This window comes from Gracilinanus agilis, chromosome 1 (assembly GCF_016433145.1).
Source record: "Gracilinanus agilis isolate LMUSP501 chromosome 1, AgileGrace, whole genome shotgun sequence".
Taxonomy (NCBI): domain Eukaryota; kingdom Metazoa; phylum Chordata; class Mammalia; order Didelphimorphia; family Didelphidae; genus Gracilinanus; species Gracilinanus agilis.
This window is the reverse complement of record NC_058130.1, coordinates 363,385,679-363,407,422: the sequence shown is the minus strand read 5'-3', so window position 1 is coordinate 363,407,422 and position 21,744 is coordinate 363,385,679. Positions and strand designations below refer to the sequence as shown.

Sequence of the window (21,744 nt, the reverse complement as noted above, 5' to 3'; positions counted from 1 at the left end):
ATGTTTTCTTCTGTTTTTTTTTTTCATTCTTTTGATTTTGTTTTATTATTTCTTGATGACTCATGAAATCATTAGCTTCTAGTTGCTCAATTCTAATTTTCAAGGCCTGATTTTCCTTCATCAGCTTTTGAACCTCCCTTTTAATTTCTTTTTGCATTGTTTTCATTTCTCTTCTCCATTTTCCCTCTGCCTCTCTTAGTGGGTTTTTGAAGTCCTTTTTTTTTACCTCTTCCAGGATCTATGTCCAATTCATAATTTTCTTTTGGACTCTGTGTGTGTTTGCTTTGCTTTCACTATCTCCTTCTGTGTCTGTACCTTGCTCTTTGTCTCCACAAAAATTCTCTGGAGTTAGGTGCTATTTTTGATGTCTGCTCATTTTCCCAACCTTTTTATGGGCAGACTCTGTTCTCTGGGAAGTTAGAGAACCCTCTTAAATTTCAGTCCTTCCTTGATGCTACCCTTAGCATTATTTCTGGGTTTCTGCCAGTTTCAGTTCTTCCAAGATGGTATGATGGCCTGAGGGCTGGGAGCTCTGAGAGCCACCTCCCACTGCTGATTCAATTAACCCTTGTGTGACTGCTGATAGTTCAAATTCTAGCCTCAGGCTTAGGTGTTTGTAGGCTTTTGGTCTCTCTTTGGGCTTGATCTGATCAGGCACACAGTAGATTGCCTTGCCCTCTGGCTCTGCCCTGAGTTTTCAGCAGGATGATCAGGGGCCCCAGCTTTGTATCTACCAACTATTCCAAACTGGGATCTATGTCCTCACCACAGGCCCAAACTGGGACTCCTTTCTTTGCTCTGGGCCCACACAGATCAGGCTGCTTTAGTATAGAATACCCTGGGCTGGAACTCTGGACTTCATTGCAGGTTTGCTTGGAATTCCCAGGGGTGTGCATTGGCTTGGACCTCTGTTTGCCCAGGCAGGGTCCCATGGTCTGGATGTTGGCTTAGGTTCAGGTTCAGAACCTGGTACAGCAGATGTGGGGTGGGGGTGTGTGGCTTGCCCTTGGCTTGCTCCTCACTCCTTGTTGTAGCCTCTTGCTGTCTGTGCTCCTCTTTCATCTCAGTGCTCCAGATATTCTCTGCCTATCTTTTATGTTTTTCTCTTTTTGAATGTTGTATCACTCTGAATCTCCTTTTTGGTTCTTTTACTCCTATATTCATTTTGTGGCATTATTTCCAGATTGTTTGGAAAAGCTTCTCATGGCAGTCTTGAGCTTCCTTGCTTCTACTCCATCATCTTGGCTCTGGGGCTCTTTTTTTAAAAAAATCTGATAGCTGAGGTGTGAGGAGTAGCTAGGTGTAGCAGTGGATAGATCACCATGCTTGGAGTCGGGAAGACTCATCTTCCTGAGTTCAAATCTGGCCTCAGACACTTCCTAGCTATGTGACCCTATGCAAGCCACTCAACCCTTGTTTGCCTCAGTTTCCTCATCTATAAAATGAGCCAGAGAAGGAAATGGAAAACCACTCTAATATCTTTGCCAATAAAACCCCATTTGGGGTCATGAAGAGTTGTACATGATTGAACAACAACTAGAGGTTTGAGCTTTAGAAGATTTTTCAGTGCTGGAAGGAGATCCTTCACAAATTCTGAGTTGTTGCTACTCTCCATTAGGAGAGAAAAGGAATCTGTTAGTTAACTAAATTCTTAGTTGTAAGTAACTTTTTCCCCCTAGAAGAACTATAGCCTTCAGGGGCTAATTTCTTTTGGAACCCCAAATAACTAGCTAGATGATTAGAATTCATGGGCCTTTAGTCTAACTTTGAATTTCTCCTTTCTGTTTACTAGGAGCAATATCTCTTTCCTGTAGGATTAGAAGGACCTTATAACTACTATTTTAACTCTTTATGGTGGTTCTATGTTCTCAAACCCATTTCAGGGGTATCTGTCAAAGGAACTATTACTGGAACAGTAGGATTTTGAGATCCTTTGGTTTTCCTCAACTTACCAAGAATCTTTGGTTTTCCATGCAAATGAAATGGAATTTTTTTTTAAACTCTGGTTTAGCTTTTTTTTTTTTTTAGTTTACTGCCTGTGCCACATTAGAGAAATTGATGAGCCTTTCTGGAACTTAGTTTGCTGATCTACAAAAGTGATGATCTTTAGGTCAACATGGTTCTTTCCATCTAAAAACCATGCTCATCCACTAACTTGGTACTGTACTTTATGTGTTTTTAAAGTATCTTGGTTATCATCACAATTTTACTATTGGGGAAACTGAGGCTTATGGAAGTTAGCTCTAAGTCAAACAGCCAGTAAGGGTACAGGGAGTCTAGAATGGATTCATCCAGATTCTTTGTCTAGTGAAGTATTCGTTGAACTTTTCCAGCTATTAGTAGCATCCTGGCAATTTTAATTTTGTAGCCTTGCCCTTGGGAATATTCTAGACACTGGGGAGAAAGTATGATTCCCTATAGCTAGTTTCCATTTACTTCATTTCCCTTTACTGAAAAAGTAAGATGTTTCCTAATTATTGCATAAGTACATTAAAACAAAGATCACTTCTTATTTAAAATCACTTATTGCTTTTGATTTATAAGGTGTGGCAGGTTGGACTTTAGCTAAGTAAATGAAAAATATGGCCATCTCTGTCCTCTGTTCTAATTCCTTTGTTCTAATATTTTTGTTGTTATTGATTCTAGTTGTAATTCCTTTGATCTCCTATACCCTCTCCATTCATATCCAAATGTGTTTTCACTAAAAACATTTTTTATTTACTTGGGATTTTAATGGATTTGGTCAGGGTTGTAGAATAGAAATTCAGAATTTGATTAGAAAAAATATTGAAGCATTCTTTTGAAATGATAGATAATGCTGCCTGTCCCCCAAAACCCCAAACAAAACTCTATAAGAAAAGTATATTTCTCTCAGTACAAGCAAAACTATCTAATAGGGTGATTTTGATTAATGGTAACTTCCTCTCCACTTGTGTAGTTTTGAACTGACACCTACTACATTCTGGGCTAGGTATAGAGTAAATAGAACCAGTAAACAATTTATACAATATCAGCAACATCCTAAACAACTCTGAATTTGATAAACAACTCTGAAAGACTTAAAAAAGTTATCAAAGGCTGACAAACAACTCTGAAAGACTTAAGAAACCTGATAAATAGGGGCAGCTAGGTAGAGCCAAGCCTGGAGCTGGAAGGACCTGGATTCAAATTTGAACTCACATACTTCCAGCTGTATAACTCTGGACAAGCCACTCACCCCTAAATTGCCTAGCCCTTGCCATTCTTCTGTTTTAGAATTGATACTAAAAAAAATTAAATTAAATTAAAAAAAAGAATTGATACTAAGACAGAGGGTAAATGTTTTTTTAAAAAAAGAGAGAACTGATAAACACAGTGAACAACTACAGTTCCAGAGGAGGATGCATGATGAAATTTCTTTTCTAGAGAGAATTGTTTTAAACTGTGTATTTCATATGGGATGAAGAGAATTTTTAAGAGACTTTTAAATATCCTAAGTAAACTGAATGGCAGAACTGTGCTTTGGAAATGAGAATTATAAAATTAAAGTAACAGAGGGGACCCTGGCTGTTATCTATTGTTAGAAGAAAACCACTTTAAATATTTGGCTTTACAATTTGTAACATTGTTAATTGTGTAACCAGTAATTTTATGCTTATGTTGAAGAATTACCGAATGATTCATACGGGTCTTCCCAGGTTTCGGAAGCTATCCCCTTATATTATATTGTTCTTATAGAACAATAGTATTTTATTTACATTTATAAACTGTAATTTGTTCAGCCAATTAATGAAAATACTTTTACTTTCCCACTCTTTGCCACTAAAAACAAAGAGCTGCTAGAAATATTTTTGTACATATAAGTCCTTTCTCTCTCTCTCTTTTTTTATCTCTTCTCTCTTATAAACTTAGTATTGCTGTATTAATTTCAAGTTCAGTAACTTTGTGGGCAAAATTCCAAATTGCTTTTCGGAATTACGGGAAAATTCACAGCTCTATTAAGAGTGTATTAATTACATTCCTTTAGGAATATTCATTTGGCAATTGTAGAGGATAGTTTGGAAAAAGGAGAAAATACAAGCAAGAAGACCACTTCTGAAGCTATTGCCATAGTTGAGGCCAGATGTGATAAAGACCTGAACAGGTTGGTTGCCATGTGAATGGAGTGAAGAGGTCTGAAGGGAAAGACATTTTGGAGTTAGAATTGACAACCAATTAGATATGGGGATGAGGAAGAGGGAAGAATGACTTTTGAGGTTTGAAGCTACATGACTAGAATAATAGTGGTACTCTCAATAGAAATAGGGAAGTTTGGAGGAGGGGTGATTTAAAGAGGATATTGGGGCCTTATATCTCAGGAAACTACAGTTATCTATACATGTATAGATCTGGGACTCATTTGCATAGAGATGATAATTGAACTCATGGGAACTTATGAGATCACCAAATGGGAGAATATAGAGAGAAGACCAGAACACAGCTCTGAGGTACACTCAAACTTGGGAGGCAGGCAGAGATAATGATTCTACAAAAGCCTGAGAAGGTTGGAAAAGAACTAAAAGAGAGCAGTGTCATAAAAATGTCTGGGAGAAGGTTTGGTGAACAATATCACAATTACATGGAGACCATGAAGGATGAAGACTGAGAAAAGGTATTTGGATTTTGCAATTAAGAGATCATTGACAACCTTAAAGAACAGTTTTACACAAGTGTAGACACCGTAAGACACTGAAAGTAAATGAAAGATGAAAAAGTGGGGGTAATGGATATAGATGGCTTTTTTAAAAAAAGAATTAGACTGTGGAGGTTCTGTTCCAGACCTTTTTCTCTTTCCTCTCTAAGGGCAAGATCCTGGAGGAAATGGAAAAGATCAAGAGGAAAGGTAGAAGGGTTAGCTTTGATCAATAAGAACCATCTCTACATCCATGTGTGGAGCAAAGGAAAAGAGAAGAAGGGTAGAAGGATGGGAATGAGGTTGAGAGGGTTAAAGGTATAAACGTAGGAAGAAGAGGGAGCTATATAACAAATAGCCTCTATTTTGTCCATAAAGCATAAGGTCTTTTGCAAAGAAAAAATGTGGTGTAAGTGGCTTTAAGAGAGTCTGAAATGATTTCTATTGAGAAATGAGAAATAAAGTTGATTAGGGAACAGTAAAGCCACTCATTAGTGAAGATCCAGTTGAGAATAGACTTAATAAATTTGAAATGGACCCATTAGTACTGTCATGTGACTTCTCTTGAAGCATTTAGTAGAGTAGGAGTGAGGGAGGTGGATGGTGGGGGTAATTAAGGGTAGGAATTTGGAAAGGCAAAAATGGTGGTTGGACCAGGGGTTCAAAAGTAGAGGATAGTATAAAGTTGAGCTGGTTAACTCTAGGGTCTTGATTGGAAAATAAAGAAAGTGAGGTCAGAGATGGGTTCATGAATGGGAAAATAGAAAAGGGTAGAGGGAATAGTCATCACAATAGATAAAAATAGGCTTAAGAGAAATGAAGAAGGGAGAGAGAGAAGATCCAAGAGAGGAATATCAGATTTCCAGATCAGGCAAGCCAAACACTTATGGGTATTAAAATCAATTATATAAATATGTCAGCTTGTGGTTGAGATGGCAGGAAGCTATAGCCATGTGTCACAATGGAACTAAAGGTAAAATGAGGCAGCAAAGATCCAAACTAGGCTATCAGTAGCTGATAAATGGTGTCAATGGGGTCAATGAGGCCAATGACTCCTCAGTAGTCACCAAAGCCCCTAATGAGGGAGAATAGGGTCCTTAATTGTGATTAACTGGATGTCAGAACAATCTCAAGTAAATAACAAGTGTCTTCTGATTCATCAGAAAGTACAAAACGAACAAACGAACAAAAAAAAAATTCTTCTTACACTGATATTTGATGATTGTTTGGACCTCCCTTTCTGACCCCCCCCCCTTAATTACAAACAAGACATGTGATTCAGGTCATAAGACGAAGATAAGATAATATCATTTGGGAGACTTTTTAATGAAGAAGAAGGTTAAGGGTTAGCTCAACTTCTCCCTATTACTTCATTATTGAGAGATGGGAGGATTCCTCAGGTGATAGGATTAATCTGTAGAACATGGGTGTAGTCTGCAATATGTTCTGTTTCCAGATGGCATATTTCCAGGTGTGATGAGTAAAAGAAGAATGGCTTTGGATCATGGATTCTTTGATTAAGATCATTTGGGCTTGATTGAAAGAGTTCTTTGTAAAAGATCTTAGTTTCAAATGAAACCAGAGATTCCCAAGAATTACAATTCAGAGTTTATGAATTCATTCCTTCACTCTGCATAACCAATCTGTAGCTGAATGCTATTTCTACCCCCACATCCTCTTGCAATGAACACTTTCTTTCTCTTATACTTACTACCTCACTGCCTGAAGGACTGGTATTTCACCTCTCTCCTAGAGTTTTCCCATGCCTTTACCAGAATTAAAGGTTGTCCAGGCTCTCAACCAAAGGCTCTAACCCTTGTGATAGTGTTTCCTCAAGTGTAGGGTTAGTCTATTTAACCACCAACAGTTGAATTGGTTTTTACAAGAAACCTTTTTTCAGCCAAAAGAATAATCATAAATGCACTTACTTGTTTGCTAACACGTGAGGCTTAATTCCATTTCTTCCCATACCACCTCAGTCTCTAGGGTTTAGTTTGATAGCTTAACTCAGTTCCTCTAGAGCACAATCTTATATTCCAAGTCCAAAACCCCATTGGGGTTCGTGCTCCTGGCACCTTGGTTTCTCCTGGCTAACTGGCTACAACATCCTGCCTGAAATACTGGTTCTGAAATCACCATGGCTTAAACTCCCTGGTCCAGTGTGGTTCATCTCTAGCCCCTGAATTAAAAGGAGAGATGAAACAAAGCAGAGATAAGCATCTTCTCAGGCTCATTTCTTAGAGCCAGTGGAAAAGAGAAGTTCATGACTCTGGGTCTGTGGGCAAACTGTCTAAGTCTGGCCAGTTTTAAAGATGAAGCCTGATTTGGTTAAGCAGCCAAGCAAAGAAGTCTCTACTCATAATTTTCTGGTGGAGGACTTCAGGGAGCAGGAGAACTCTCTGTTAGATTATCTGGGTATGCATAGGCAAGCCTCCTTACACCTTTATTCATACAACTACCTTCTTAGTTTGAGTCAGCTAAGTGACTAAGTGAATAGAGTACCAGGCATGGAATCATGAAGATCTGAGTTCAAATTTGACCTTACTAGTTACGTGACCCTGGGCAAGTGTGTTAACCCTATTTGCCTCAGTTTCCACATCTGTAAAATGATGGAAATGGCAAGGCATGCAACTCCAGTATCTCTGCCAAGAAAACCCCAAGTGAGATCAGGAAGAGTTGTATACCACTAAAATGAATGAACAATAAAAACCTCCTTAGTTTAAGCCCTCCTCCTTGTTTGCTATGTTGTCAGAACAAATCCTAATTGGTATCTCTGACTCAAATGACTTCTTCACATAATCATTTTCCTTAAGTGTCTATCTATCTAATTGTGTCTATCACTACTCAATAAATTCTAGTAGTTTCCTGCTGCCTCTAGAATCAAATATAATCATGTTAACTTTGAAAGCCCTCACAGCTGTGCCTCTGCTGATATTTCTAGCCTCACTGTACATTATTACGACAGCCTCCTGAACTTATCCACTACCGACCCCTACTCCACATTTCAGTGAAACTGGCTTTCTTTCTGTTCCTCTCCTACAAGACTCCGTACCCTGTGTCTGGATATTTGTATCATCAGTGCTTTGCTCCCTGAACACCTCTACCTTTCTTCCTTCAAGATGCAGCTTAAGCAATACGTTCCATGTGGAACTTTTCCTGACCTCCTCCACCACTGATACCCTATCTCCCAAGCTAACTTGTTGAATTCTTTGCCCTGATTTCTATCATTCTTTTTATATTTATTCTATTTAATCTTAGTTTCCTCATTTTGATTGATGATTGTTTTTTTTAACCCTTAACTTCTGTGTATTGACTTATAGGTGGAAGAGTGGTAAGGGTAGGCAATGGGGGTCAAGTGACTTGCCCAGGGTCACACAGCTGGGAAGTGTCTGAGGCCGGATTTGAACCTAGGACCTCCTGTCTCTAGGCATGGCTCTCAATCCACTGAGCTACCCAGCTGCCCCAGTTTCCTCATTTTGAAAAGGGAATAATAATAACACCTGCTGCATAGGGTTGTTGTGAGGATCAAATGAAATAATATGGAGCATCCCAAGAATTTTAGTGCTGTTTTTAAAGATTAAAACTTAACAAAGCACAGTTTTAAAGCTAAAAATGGCATGAAGACTTTTGGGACACCCTGTATGTTTTGCTATGCCAAACCTTGAAGCACTGTGCAGATGCTAAACAAATGCTAACCACATACTTATATCCTCTTCTGGATCACTGCCTTGTCGAGGTGGAGGGCTCTGTATAGCTCAGTGAAACTATGGGGTACATTGTGCTGTGTTACCCAAGAGGGACAGGTCATAGTGACCAAAGATGATCCACTTGAGGAGGAAATGGCAGATCACTTCAATTTCTTTGCCAAGAAAACCCCACAGACAGTATTAAAATGCTAAAAGATATGACATTGGAATGATGGGCTATGGGCCATGAGGGCACAAAGTCAGAAATGATTGAATGACTTAAATGCCTACAACATACTTATATATATTCTCATCATCCCTCCTTATTAGAATGTGTGCTTCTCGTGGGTAGAGATTTTTTCATTTATTGTATTTGTATCCCCCAGTGCCTAACATCATGCCTGGCATGGAGCTTAGTAAATGCTTGTTGCCGATTGATTTGTTATTTATTTTTTAAGGCAAATAGGGTTAAGTGATTTGCCCAGGGTCACAAAGCACAAAGTATGCATCTGAGGGCAGATTTGAACTTGGGAAGATGAATCTTCCTGATTCCAAGCCTACTATCTACTGCTCTTTCCACTATGCCACTTAGCTTTGACTAATTCATTCAATAAGCATTTATTATGCCCTTGCTATGTGTTAGGCACTATACTTGGTACTCCATAGACAAAGATAAACAGTTCCTTCCTTCAGGGAACTTACATTCTATTGAATCAGAGTAACAGTATTCTGTTTTGAATATAGATAATGCATTAATTCTGGCTTTATGATCTTTCAGCATTTCAATCAGTCCCTCTGAGTCATGATGGAGAAGATGCTGCTCTGGGCACTGTTCCTTTTACTTGGTAATTTCTGCCTAGCAGGTATGGTGCCATTTGCATTTTTGTGAATCATTTGATTTCCATTATTCCCTTCTGAAATGGAGTGTTAATTTTATGATCACTCCATTTGCCCATTCAGCAGACCTTCACTTACTGGGGTGGGTGGGTTTGTGAAAGATGGCCTCTGGAAGTGAGCAGAGAGGGAAGAGGGCAACATTTTTATAACTTTCTTTCTACCTTGAAAAAAATTCTCATTGTTATATATAGAAATTAAATGACAGACAAGTACCTACAGGGATGATAAAAATTTCTCTAATTTTCTGTTTTAGCAAGTATCAGGGAATATCTACCTGGGAAAGATAGATATGGACAGAATTTGGAGGGTGGGCTTGGTTAGTGTCTAGAATATTGAAAATATATTGCTCTAGCCTTTCTTGATTTTGGTTCAAATCAAATATGAGAGGTAGAATTGTCTAGTAGAATACTGGAGAACCATAGAGTAGGAGCCAAGGAGATTTGGTGTATGATTTAAAATATACACATGTATACACACATGAACTCTCATGAATAGATAGCTTTGAGACAGATTAGCCCAGATATGTGGGCATACTTGTAAATTAGATAGATGTGAGATATAGTAGAAAGGACATAGCCTAGAAGTCAGGAGATACAGGTTCTGCTACTTATTAACTATTGACCTCAGACAAATCATTTCATCAGGTCTCAATGCCCTTACCTGCAAAACGAGTGGGTTGGACTATATATATCTATCATTTCTAAGGTCCCCTCCAGCTCTAACAATCTTTATGTAATTTATAGCCCTGTCTCTGGGATTTCATAGACTGGGTGCCATCTTATATTATTAAATCATATCTCTTTGGTTTATTTTGACCCAATTCAGAGTTGCCTCTAGAGGATCTTAGAATATTTTTGTGGTTGTTTAGTCATTTTAGTCATGTCTGACTCTTCATGAGCCCATTTGGGGGTTTTACTGGCAAAGATACTGGAGTGGTTTGACATTTCCTTCTCCAGTTCATTTTATAGATGGAGAAAATGAGGTCAAAAGGGTTGTGACTTTCCCAGGGTCAATTAGCTAGTATCTGAGGTTAGATTTGAACTCAGGTGCTTCTGACTTCAAAGTGGGCATTCTATCCATTGTGCCACCTAGTTGCCCCTTGATGAGAGCATATGCAGCTCTTAAATGTCTCTGTCTCAAGGTAGGATAGGAGGATAGTTCATCATTTCTCCTGGGACCCAAGTCCACTAGTCCTTTAAAAAGGAAAGAAAAGCAAAAAAGGGGATAATTCACCAGTGCAATTGATTGGTTCATCCCTAATCAATGAGATACAAAGTCAGAACAAAGGCTTCTCACCTCGGAAGTTCATCTGTCTGTCTGCTTTCTTCTCCAAACTTTCTCCTCTCTCAGTGTCTCTTCTCCTTCTCTAGTTATTTCTCTTTTTAGTTCTCTCCCTCTCTCTCCAACTTCCTGCCCCTCCCCAGAACTCCCCAACAACCTTCTTGCCCAACAAATCCTCAGACTCTTCATGTGAGGGGCCAAAGGTCCTCAAGAATTCTTTAGTTAGTTATTTAATTAATTAAATTTAATGCATTTCCCCAGTGCAAAGTGAGAACAAAACTTGTGGAGTTTTCTTGTTCCCCACTGCCATTAATCTTGTTTCTCTCTTCCTTTGTTTAGAGATTTTTTTGAGTTTCCTACATCAGCATATGCAACATTCATTTTAGAAGAAAAATTTAATTTTAGGAAAATTTAGGAAAAAAAAGTTAAACGTTTTCAGTAAAAGGTACTCTGGTGACAGTGTTTCTGTGTGATTTGTAGATTTGCCAAAGAAGCCAGAAAACATTTCCTGCATCTTCTATTACAATAAGAATTTCACTTGTACTTGGAGTCCAGAAAAAGAAGTCTATCCTACAGTCTATACTGTCACTAGAATTTAGTAAGTATTAGGTGGGCTTGCAAGGTGTGGGGGGGTGAAAGTTCTTAATTCATTCTGGGTATGTCAGTTGGGATATAAAATGCTTTCTCTCTTATCGTTGTTTGGTGCTCTGGATACTGGATGATAAGAATAGGTGAATTCGATAGTGATTTAAGTAGCATTGCATATATGCTGCCTAATCAGGTGTTGCCACAATCTTATGATTTCAGGTTTCAGGGATATGCTGGAGCTGTTTTGAACCAGCTCTCAAGAGCAGATTGTTAAATTTTCAGTGTGTCCGTTTATACCTCAGAAATCACAAAATACTACATACAGGGTTTGATTTGTTGTTTTGTTGATTTTCTAGATGTAAGAAAATGATGGAGAAAATGTTAATAATGCAGATTAAACTTCAAAGTGTGTTGTGTGTACATTTTTTCAGGCACCTGGTTGTTTGATATTTAATAACATACCACTGACAGGCTAATTATCTCCATCTTATGGATGCAGAAACTTAGACTCAGAGAAATTAAGTGACTGGCCCATGGTTGCACAGTGAGTGACTTAGAGGCAGAGTTGGAATGCAAGTCTTATTACTTCCCAGTATTGGCACTTGTTACTTCCCAGTATAGGTCATGTTGCCTCTTGTCTGGTGGTAAGGAGTTAGGATAGAGCAGATATTTGGCATCTTTTCAGAGAGGATGAGCACTCAAAGAGGGGAGGGATAGAGAGAAAGGAATACTTTCACTTAGGGACATCAAACTAAGAGAGTAACCCATGCCAAATCCAATGGGGATGCTAGACCGTGGCTCAGTTTTTCATGAAATGAGATATGCTAAGCATGGAAAGATCACTGAACTGGAAGTTAGGAGGCATGAGTTCTAGGATCAGTTCTCCTACCACTTAGTTCTATGGCTTTGACATCCTCATCTGAAAAAGAGGTGGAAGGGTTGGACTGGGACTCTCACATTCTATGATTCAATTTTGTGTGCAAAGTACTGTGGATACCACGAAAAGCAAGAGCAGTCCCTGCCCTCTTGGACCTCATGTGCCAATGGAAGAGATGACATGTTAATTATTTTGGGCATAAAAGACAGATACAGAGTCCTTTGAAAGATTATCTCAAAGGGAAGGTATGAGCAGTAGAGAGAGGACTTGGAAAGGACTCCTGCCACATGGGGAATTTAAACTGAGTCTTGAAGGATGCCAAGAGAGCCAGAGAAACTGCAGCCTCTGCTTTTGTAGAATTTCCAGTCAATGGGGAAGATGTGATCTATCAGCTCTCTACCTATCATTTTTTCTATTTATCTTTCTATCACCTATCTTTCACCTGTCATCTATCATCTCTTTATCTATCATTTATCTACCTGTCATCTCTTTATCTAACAACCCAACATTTGCTAGGTGGTAAAGTGGATAGAGTGCTGGGCCAGAAAACAGGAAGTCAAGAACTCTTCTTCTCAAGTTCAAATCTGGCTTTAGATACTGATTAGCGGTATAACTTTGGGCAAGTCACTTAACCTTGTTAGCCTCAGTTTCCTTATCTATAAAATGAAGTAGAGAAGGAATTGGCAAACCACTCCTGTATCTTTGCCAAGAAAATCCCAAATGGGGTCAGAAAGAGTTGGATATAACTGAAACAAATGGCAAATTTAACAAATCTATCTATCTATTGAATGTCTTCCCTCAGTACATAAACTCTTTCTGGTTGCTTAGAGAAGCTTTGTCTTGGAAGCTCTGGATTTAGTCTATGGCATTCCATGGAGTTTTCCTTTTGGTGTTTCATCAGTATGAATTATTTCTAGTTTCACTTTGCCTTCTGGTTCAGGAGATCTGAGCAGCATTCTTTTTTCTTTTTTTTTTTATGATTCCTTTAAATATTATATCCATACTCTTTCTTTGGTTGTGGCTTTTAGGTAGTCTAGTGTTTATGAAATTATTTCTTCTTTGATCTATTTTTGGATGAATTATTTTTGATGTGAGATACCTTAATTTTTTAATCTTTTAATTTTGTTTTTAATATTTCATTTTAATGTCTCATGGAATTATTGACTTCTATTTGGTCTATTTTACTTTTTAAGGAGTCTATTATTTGGGTAAGCTTTCATAGTCCTTGTGCTAAGCTGTTAAATTTCTTTTAGCATCTCTCTTCCATAGCCCATTTCTTTTCTACTTTTTTCTTCTTTCACTTTCATTTAATTTATTATACCAATCTCTGACTCATTTTAATTCTTACATTATTTCTTCCATGAACCAAATAGATTCCATGAGCAGGCTATGTTTTTCTATGAGGCTTTGCTTATAGATGTTTTGGAGGTTTTTTTTTTCTTCTGGATCTGTGTCTTGGGCATCCCTTTCAGCCTTATAATAATTCTTTATCTTTTTCTTTTCTATGGTCCTGAGAAACCCCGTTGTAGGCTTAACTGGGAGTTCTGGGAGTTGTCTGGAATCTGGAATTCTGGAATTCTGATCTCTTTAGGAGACATCCCATCCCTCTTCACCATGCTACTTTCCTAGACACAAGACTGAGTCTGCTCTCTGTCCTGGGTGACTCCACACTTGGGGTTCTGGGTGCTGAATGTGCCTCAGACCCCAAACTTCTGTTCTGAGCTGGGGGCTTAATTCATGGTTAGCTCTGGGAGGAATATGTTGGGGAAAATATGTTGGGATAAATGCACATGCTTTTAAGTTTAGTTATTAACATTTCTTCCATCACTTTCTTAAATCTTCACAATTCAACTTTTCCCCTCCTTAAATCTTACAGTGGCAATGATGTTCTTAACTCCTGCTGAACTTTTTCATTGATCACAATAGGAAATGAAAACCATTTAAATAAAGGAATTAATTTTTGTGAGTATTATGAAAATATAAACCACAGTGTTCACATTTCCTAAAACAGTCCCAACAATTTTTTAAATACTTATTTTTTCCCTTAGAATTGATACTAAGTATTGGTTCTAAGGCAGAGTGGTAAAGGCAAGGCATTGAGGGTTGTGACTTGCCCAGGGCCATACAACTGGGAAGTATCTGTGGTTAATTTGTACCCATGACCTCCCATCTCTGAGTCTGGCTCTCAATCCCTCTTGAACTCTCATTGATATGATGTTTGATACAGTAGCCCATAATGTTGTATTTATATAATGTTAAGATGCCATGTTAACAAAGCAATATAGCAAATAGATCCCTTTTTATCTGTCTATATATTGATTGCTGTTGTTGTCTGATTGTTTTTCAGTTGTGTTCAACTATTTGTGACCTTATTTGGGTTTTTCTTGGCAAAGATACTGGAGTGATTTGTCATTTCCTTCTCTACCTCATTTTACAAAGGAGGAAACTGAGGCAAACAGGATTAAGTCTTTGTGACCCCATTTGGGTATTTCTTGGCAAAGATACTAGAGTGGATTGCCATTTCCTTCCCCAGATCACTTTAAAGATAAGGAAACTGAGGCAAACAGGATGAAGAGTCTTGCCCAGGGTCATATAGCTAATAAATATCTGAGGTCACATTTGAACTCAGGAAGATGAGTCTTCCTAACCCTAAGCCTGGTGCTCTATCCATGGTACCATCTAGCTGCCCCTATATATTATAAGGATGGGATTTGCGCAAAGGGGTTGGAACCAAAGGAGCCAGAGAAGATAGTTGCTGACAGTTGCTGACAGTTGAGATCAGAGAGGATTCTGGGAATTTCTCTGGAGAAAGGGAGGAGAGGAGAGGTCTTCAGGGAGAGGACTGGGAGGAGAGAGGAGGAGGACATCCCAGCTCAGATCCAGTCCGGAGGAATTCCTGAGGATCTTTCTTTTGGAAATTGAAACCCTGATTCCCTGATCAAAGCCATTCCATCACATCTCACCCATCAAGACTTCAGCCATTGAGTGAGCTAAGTTTTTGGACTCCATTTTGGGAGCAATCTCTTAGTCTCCTTTACCCATTCCCAAACTTGCTGAGAGACCCCTTTCAGACAAAACTTACAATTATAGAAAACGATAGAAACAGTAAAATAGAAATAGAAATAGAAGGAGAAGGGGCGAGGGGAGAAGCTTAGGAATGGGAACCACTAAGGTTCCCACCTACGTGACAGACCCCGTAGGAATAGCGAAGAGGACATCCCAAAATCCCTCTGCCCTTCACCACTTTCCCCAATCCCTGATTTGTGAATAATAAAAAGTCATTCAACAGTCAGATAGCGTTCCAGAGTGCCTGAGAGACCACAACGGAGAGGGGAACCACAGCTTGGTCTGACTGCCTCCATCTTGAAGCTGGATCACCCACTGTGAATTTAACTGATTGAGAGGAGGTTTGTCCTTATTCAGGATTGGGTTGGGATACCACATACCTCCTCTTATAGGGAAGCCTTGCCCCCAGCTCCTGTGAGGTGGCAGGACCATCCAGGTCACCCAGTTTTGGGATGAACACCCCCTTAAAGTCTCCCAGTGTATATTCAGCCCCAGGGGAGACCTGGAAGAGAGACTCACAAACATAGACTTTCTCTAGCTCCCTTCTATCAAACATTGGTTACTGGCTCTTTTAATTGTTACAGTTTCTATTTCTCTATCCATATCTGTAATATCTATAATATCTATATCTATAGCCATAGCTATAACATCTATATCTATAATAGCTGTGTCCATATCTATAATGTTTATGTCTACATCCATATCTTTAATATTTATATTTATATCCATGTCTATAATATATGTCCCCATCTATATCTATATCCATATCTATATCAAATTTTATAATATCTATATCTATGTCCACATCTAAAAATCTATGGGTATAAATTTACATTTATACCCATATCTATAATATCTAGATTTATATCTATAACATATGTATCTATATCTAAAATATCTATCCATATTTATAACATCTATATCTATAATATCTATATCTATATCCATAGCTGTAATATTTATATAATCTATATCCACATCTATAACATCTATATTTATATCCTCATCTATAATATCAATATCCACAGCTATAATATCTACATTTATATTTATAACATCTATATATCCATATCTATAAAACTATATATCAGTACCTATAATATCTATCCATATTTATAACATCTATATCTATAATATCTATATCCACATCTGTAATATTACATCATCTATATCCACATCTATAATATCTATATTTATATCCACATCTATAATATCAATATCCGTATCTATAATATCTATATTTATATCAATATCTATAATATCTACATTTATATTTATAACATCTATATATTCATATTTATGAAACTATATCTATACCCATATCTATAATGCCTATCCATATTTATAACATTTACATCTATAATATCTATATCCATATCTATAATATCTACATCTATCTATCCATCCATCTTTCCAACTGGAAATTTAAGAATTGATTGTCACGAGCCTGTACAAGTTGGTTCCAGCACAGTCTTGGTGATGTGCTCCCTGCACTGCTTGTAGAGCTCAGAGTTCTGGGCTCACTGCTGTTCCATAATTCCTTGACTGGTCACTTGTCTAAAGGTTGAATATGACATCCCTCACTGGAAAAATGAACTACTCTGATTTCTCCTTGGATTTCCCAATGACTTCTTGATTTGACATCCTGGGTTGCTGGTCAGTACTGTTGTCTCCCAGTTTGTCATGTCAGCTCTCCCACCTCTTTCCTGTTTTTATTTTTATTTTTAAACAGTGAGGGCATATTCCTACCTCCCTCTTGTCCTTGCCCTTCCTAAGAAGCTTGGAGCCAATGCGAAGGCCTTCAGCAACTCAAAAAGAAATTTGGCTTGTAATAACCCTGGATATGGTCCTCATTTTTTTCCCTTTTCTGTGAGTGGTCACACATATGTGATAGTAACTTTACTCAGGCAGTTTGGTACAATGGGAAGACCTCAGCACTTTGTGTTCCAGCTCTGACATTCACTTCTTGCACAATTTTAGTGGCAAAACAAACTGTTAATAGAATGTTTTAGCTGGAAGTGATTTTATTGATTATGTTAAATTTCTATAGTATTTAAAATTTAGAAAACGTTTTCTCCATTTTTTTCACTCTATGAGGTAAATATTATTCTGGCTTGATAGAGAAAAAGAATGAGACTCAGAGAGGCAGCTGTAGTGTAGCAGAAAAATGAAAGATTGAGTGTCAGAAGACCTGGGTTCAAGATTGGCTTCTGCAACCTCTAGGCAGGTCATTTCCATTGACTTAAATGTCCTCATTTGTAATACAAGGAGTTGGAGAAGATGGTATCCCAAGTCTCTTCTGGCTTTGACACTCTGATGGATCTTGTGCCTGGGCTATGTCCTCGCAACTTGTAGGTGTCAAAACTGGACTCCAAGCCCTGGGGTCCTGATTTTTCACTAAGTGGCCTGAATGCATTTAATATCAGACAATATGTCATATCAAGGGGCAAAAAGAAATCTTGTCCTGATGGGATATGTAAGCCCGGGGTTCCAAAACTATCTGGAGCTATAGATAAACCACTTTGTTAGAGACCCCTAATCTCACTCTTCCCAGCTTGGAACTTTTTAAAAAACAACACCCAACCCTTCCCTTAAATCAGTAGAAATTTTGGCAATGGTTTTGATGGAAAACAAAGCAAAATAAAATATTATTTCTGTTTTCTATTAGATATTGTTTTAACACTTGCTGAAGTGTTTTTTAAAAATTATATTGGCAAGTGAAAAATTGATTCTTGCCAGAAATAAAAGAAGACACATCATCATGTTTTAGACATGTATACTATTCACTCTGGCATGCAGATGACACTAGGAATTTCTCTCTGGTCACCTTCACAATTGAATTATTACTTACTTGTGTAGGCCAGTTGTTTTCAAACTTTTTGGTGTCAAGACCCCTTTTACATTCTTAAAAATTATTGAGAATCCCCCCAATTTTTGTTTTAGTGGATTTTATCTATCAGTACTTACCACATTAGAAAGTAAAATGTTTCAGCATTATTATGAAAATAGTTTTGACCTCACAACTTCCTGTTGGTATTTTGGGGATCCCCATGAGTCCCTGACTCATAGTTTGGGAACCAATTGGATATCTTTTTGCACATATCTTCATACTGACACAATAACTTGTATAAATGTCTTCTCAACCAATCATCATACTTTTTTTAAACATTTATTAATATTCATTTTTAACATGGTTAAATGATTCATGCTCCTACTTTCCCCTTCAACCCCCGCACCCCGCACCCATGGCTGATGCACATTTCCACTGGTTTTAACATGTGTCATTAATCAAGACCTATTTCCAAATTGTTGATAGTTGCATTGGTGTGGTAGTTTCGAGTCTACATCCCCAATCATGTCCACCTCAACCCATGCGTTCAAGCAGTTGTTTTTCTTATATGTTTCCTCTCTTGCAGTCCTTCCTCTGAATGTGGGTAGCGTTCTTTACAATAAATCCCTCAAAACTGTCATGTGTCATTGCTTTCTGCTGGTACAGAAGTCCATTACATTCGATTTTACCATAGTATATCAGTCTCTGTATACAATGTTCTTCTGGCTCTGCTTCTTTCGCTCTGCATCAGTTCCTGGAGGTCTTTCCAGTTCACCTGGAAATCCTCCAGTTTATTATTCCTTTGAGCACAATAGTATTCCATCACCCGCATATACCACAGTTTGTTCAGCCATTCCCCAATTGAAGGACATACCCTCCTTTTCCAGTTCTTTGCCACCACAAAAAGCGCAGCTATAAATATTTTCGTACAAGTCTGTTTATCTATGATCTCTTTGGGGTACAAACCCAACAATGCTATGGCTGGATCAAAGGGCAGGCATTCTTTTATAGCCCCTTGAGCATAGTTCCAAATTGCCAGCCAGAATGGTTGGATCAGTTCACAACTCCACCAGCAATGCATCAATGTCCCAATTTTGCCACATCCCCTCCAGCATTCATTACTCTCCCCTTCTTTCATTTTAGCCAATCTGCTAGGTGTGAGGTGATACCTCAGAGTTGTTTTGATTTGCATTTCTCTAATTATTGGAGATTTAGAACACTTTCTCATGTACTTATTGATACTTTTGATTTCTTTACCTGAAAATTGCCTATTCATGTCTCTTGCCCATTTATCAATTGGGGAATGGCTTGATTTTTTATATGATTGGTTTAACTTCTTGTGTATTTGAGTAATTAGACCCTTGTCAGAGTTTTTTGTTATAAAGATTTTTTCCCAATTTGTTGTTTCCCTTCTGATTTTGACTACTTTGTTTTTGTTTGTACAAAAGCTTTTTAGCTTAATATAATCAAAACCATTTAATTTACATTTTGTAATTTTCTCTAACTCTTGCTTGGTTTTAAAATCTTTCCTTTCCCAGAGATCTGACAGGTACACTATTCTGTGTTCACAACTTATTTATAGTTTCCCTCTTTATATTCAAGTCATTCACCCATTCTGAATTTATATTGGTGTAGGGTGTGAGATGTTGATCTAAACCTAATCTTTCCTATATTGTTTTCCAAATTTCCCAGAAGTTTTTGTCAATAAGTGGGTTGATGTCCCAAAAGTTGGCCTCTTTGGGTTTGTCATAGACTGTCTTGCTGATGTCATTAACCCCAAGTCTATTCCACTGATCCTCCCTTCTGTCTCTTAGCCAGTACCATATTGTTTTGATGACTGTTGCTTTATAGTATAGTTTAATATCTGGTACTGCTAGGCCCCCTTCCTTCACATTTTTCTTCATTATTTCCCTTGATATTCTTGATCTTTTGTTATTCCAAATGAAATTTGTTATAGTTTTTCCTAATTCAGTAAAAAAGTTTTTTAGTAGTTTGATAGGTATGGCGCTAAATAGATAAATTAATTTGGGTAGAATGGTCATTTTTATTATGTTAGCTCATCCTACCCATGAGCAATCAATGGCTTTCCAATTGTTGAGATCCAGTTTTATTTGTTTGGAAAGTGTTTTGTAGTTGTTTTCATATAATTCCTATGTTTGTTTTGGTAGATAGATTCCTAAGTATTTTATATTGTCTAGGGTGATTTTTTTTAACCCTTGTACTTCGGTGTATTGTCTCATAGGTGGAAGATTGGTAAGGGTGGGCAATGGGGGTCAAGTGACTTGCCTAGGGTCACACAGCTGGGAAGTGGCTGAGGCCAGGTTTGAACCTAGGACCTCCTGTCTCTAGGCCTGACTCTCACTCCACTGAGCTACCCAGCTGCCCCCTGTCTAGGGTGATTTTAAATGGTATTTCTCTTTCTATCTCTTGCTGCTCTAATGTGTTGGAAATATAAAGAAATGCTGATGACTTATGTGCATTTATTTTGTATCCTGCAACTTTGCTAAAGTTGTTGATTATTTCTACAAGCTTCTTAGTTGATTCTCTAGGATTTTTTAAGTATACCATCATATCATCTGCAAAGAGTGATAGCTTAGTCTCCTCATTGCCTATTTTGATCCCTTCAATTTCTTTTTCTTCTCTAATTGCTACTACTAGTGTTTCTAGTACTATGTTGAATAATAGAGGTGATAATGGGCATCCTTGTTTCACACCTGATCTTATTGGGAAGGCTTCTAATTTATCCCCATTGCATATGATGCTTGTTGATGGTTTTAGGTATATACTGTTTATTAATTTTAGGAAAGGTCCTCCTATTCCTATACTTTTCAGTGTTTTCAATAGGAATGGATGCTGTATTTTGTCAAAGGCTTTTTCAGCATCTATTGAGATAATCATGTGATTTTTGTTTGTTAGACTGTGGATATGGTCAATTATGTGGATGCTTTTCCTAATGTTGAACCATCCTTGCATTCCTGGTATAAATCCCACCTGATCATGGTGGATGATCTTCTTAATTACTTGCTGGAGTCTCTTTGCTAGTATTCTATTTAAGATTTTTGTATCTATGTTCATTAGGGAGATTGGTCTGTAGTTTTCTTTCTCTGTTTTTGATCTCCCTGGCTTTGGAATCAGTACCATATTTGTGTCATAAAAGGAATTTGGTAGGACTCCTTCTTTGCTTATCATATCAAATAATTTGTATAGTATTGGGATTAGTTGCTCTTTGAATGTCTGATAGAATTCACTTGTGAATCCATCAGGCCCTGGCGATTTTTTCTTAGGGAGTTCTTTGATGGCTTGTTCAATTTCTTTTTCTGATATGGGATTATTTAGGTATTCTATTTCTTCTGCTGTTAATCTAGGCAGTTTATATTTTTGTAAATATTCATCCATATCTCCTAAATTGTTATATTTATTGCCATATAATTGGTCAAAATAGTTTTTAATGATTGCCTTAATTTCCCCTTCATTAGAGGTGAGATCTCCCTTTTCATCATTAATATTGTCAATTTTGTTTTCTTCTTTCCTTTTTCTTATTAGATTGACCAGTACTTTGTCTATTTTATCTGTTTTTTTTTCAAAATACCAGCTTCTAGTCTTATTAATTCAATAGTTCTTTTACTTTCGATTTTATTAATTTCTCCCTTGATTTTTAGTATTTCTAATTTAGTTTTCATCTGGGGATTTTTAATTTGCTCTCTTTCTAGTTTTTTGAATTGCATGCCCAATTCATTAATCCCTGACCTCCTTAATTTGTTAATATATGCACTCAAGGATATAAATTTCCCCCTGAGTACTGCCTTGGCTGCATCCCACAGAGTTTGGTAGGATGTCTCATCATTGTCATTCTCTTCAATGAAATTGT

The 21,744-nt window shown here is 37.6% G+C and overlaps 1 protein-coding gene across 1 annotated transcript in view; it reads left to right on the top strand.

Moving 5' to 3' along the window:
• Window positions 1–9,139: 9,139 nt before the first annotated feature.
• Window positions 9,140–21,744, top strand: part of IL31RA (interleukin 31 receptor A) — a 56,301-nt gene continuing 43,696 nt past the window's right edge. Inside the window, exons 1-2 of the mRNA XM_044657730.1 lie at window positions 9,140–9,200; window positions 10,996–11,113. Coding sequence (XP_044513665.1) covers window positions 9,140–9,200; window positions 10,996–11,113 — 179 coding nt within the window. The remainder of the gene's footprint in view (window positions 9,201–10,995; window positions 11,114–21,744) is intronic.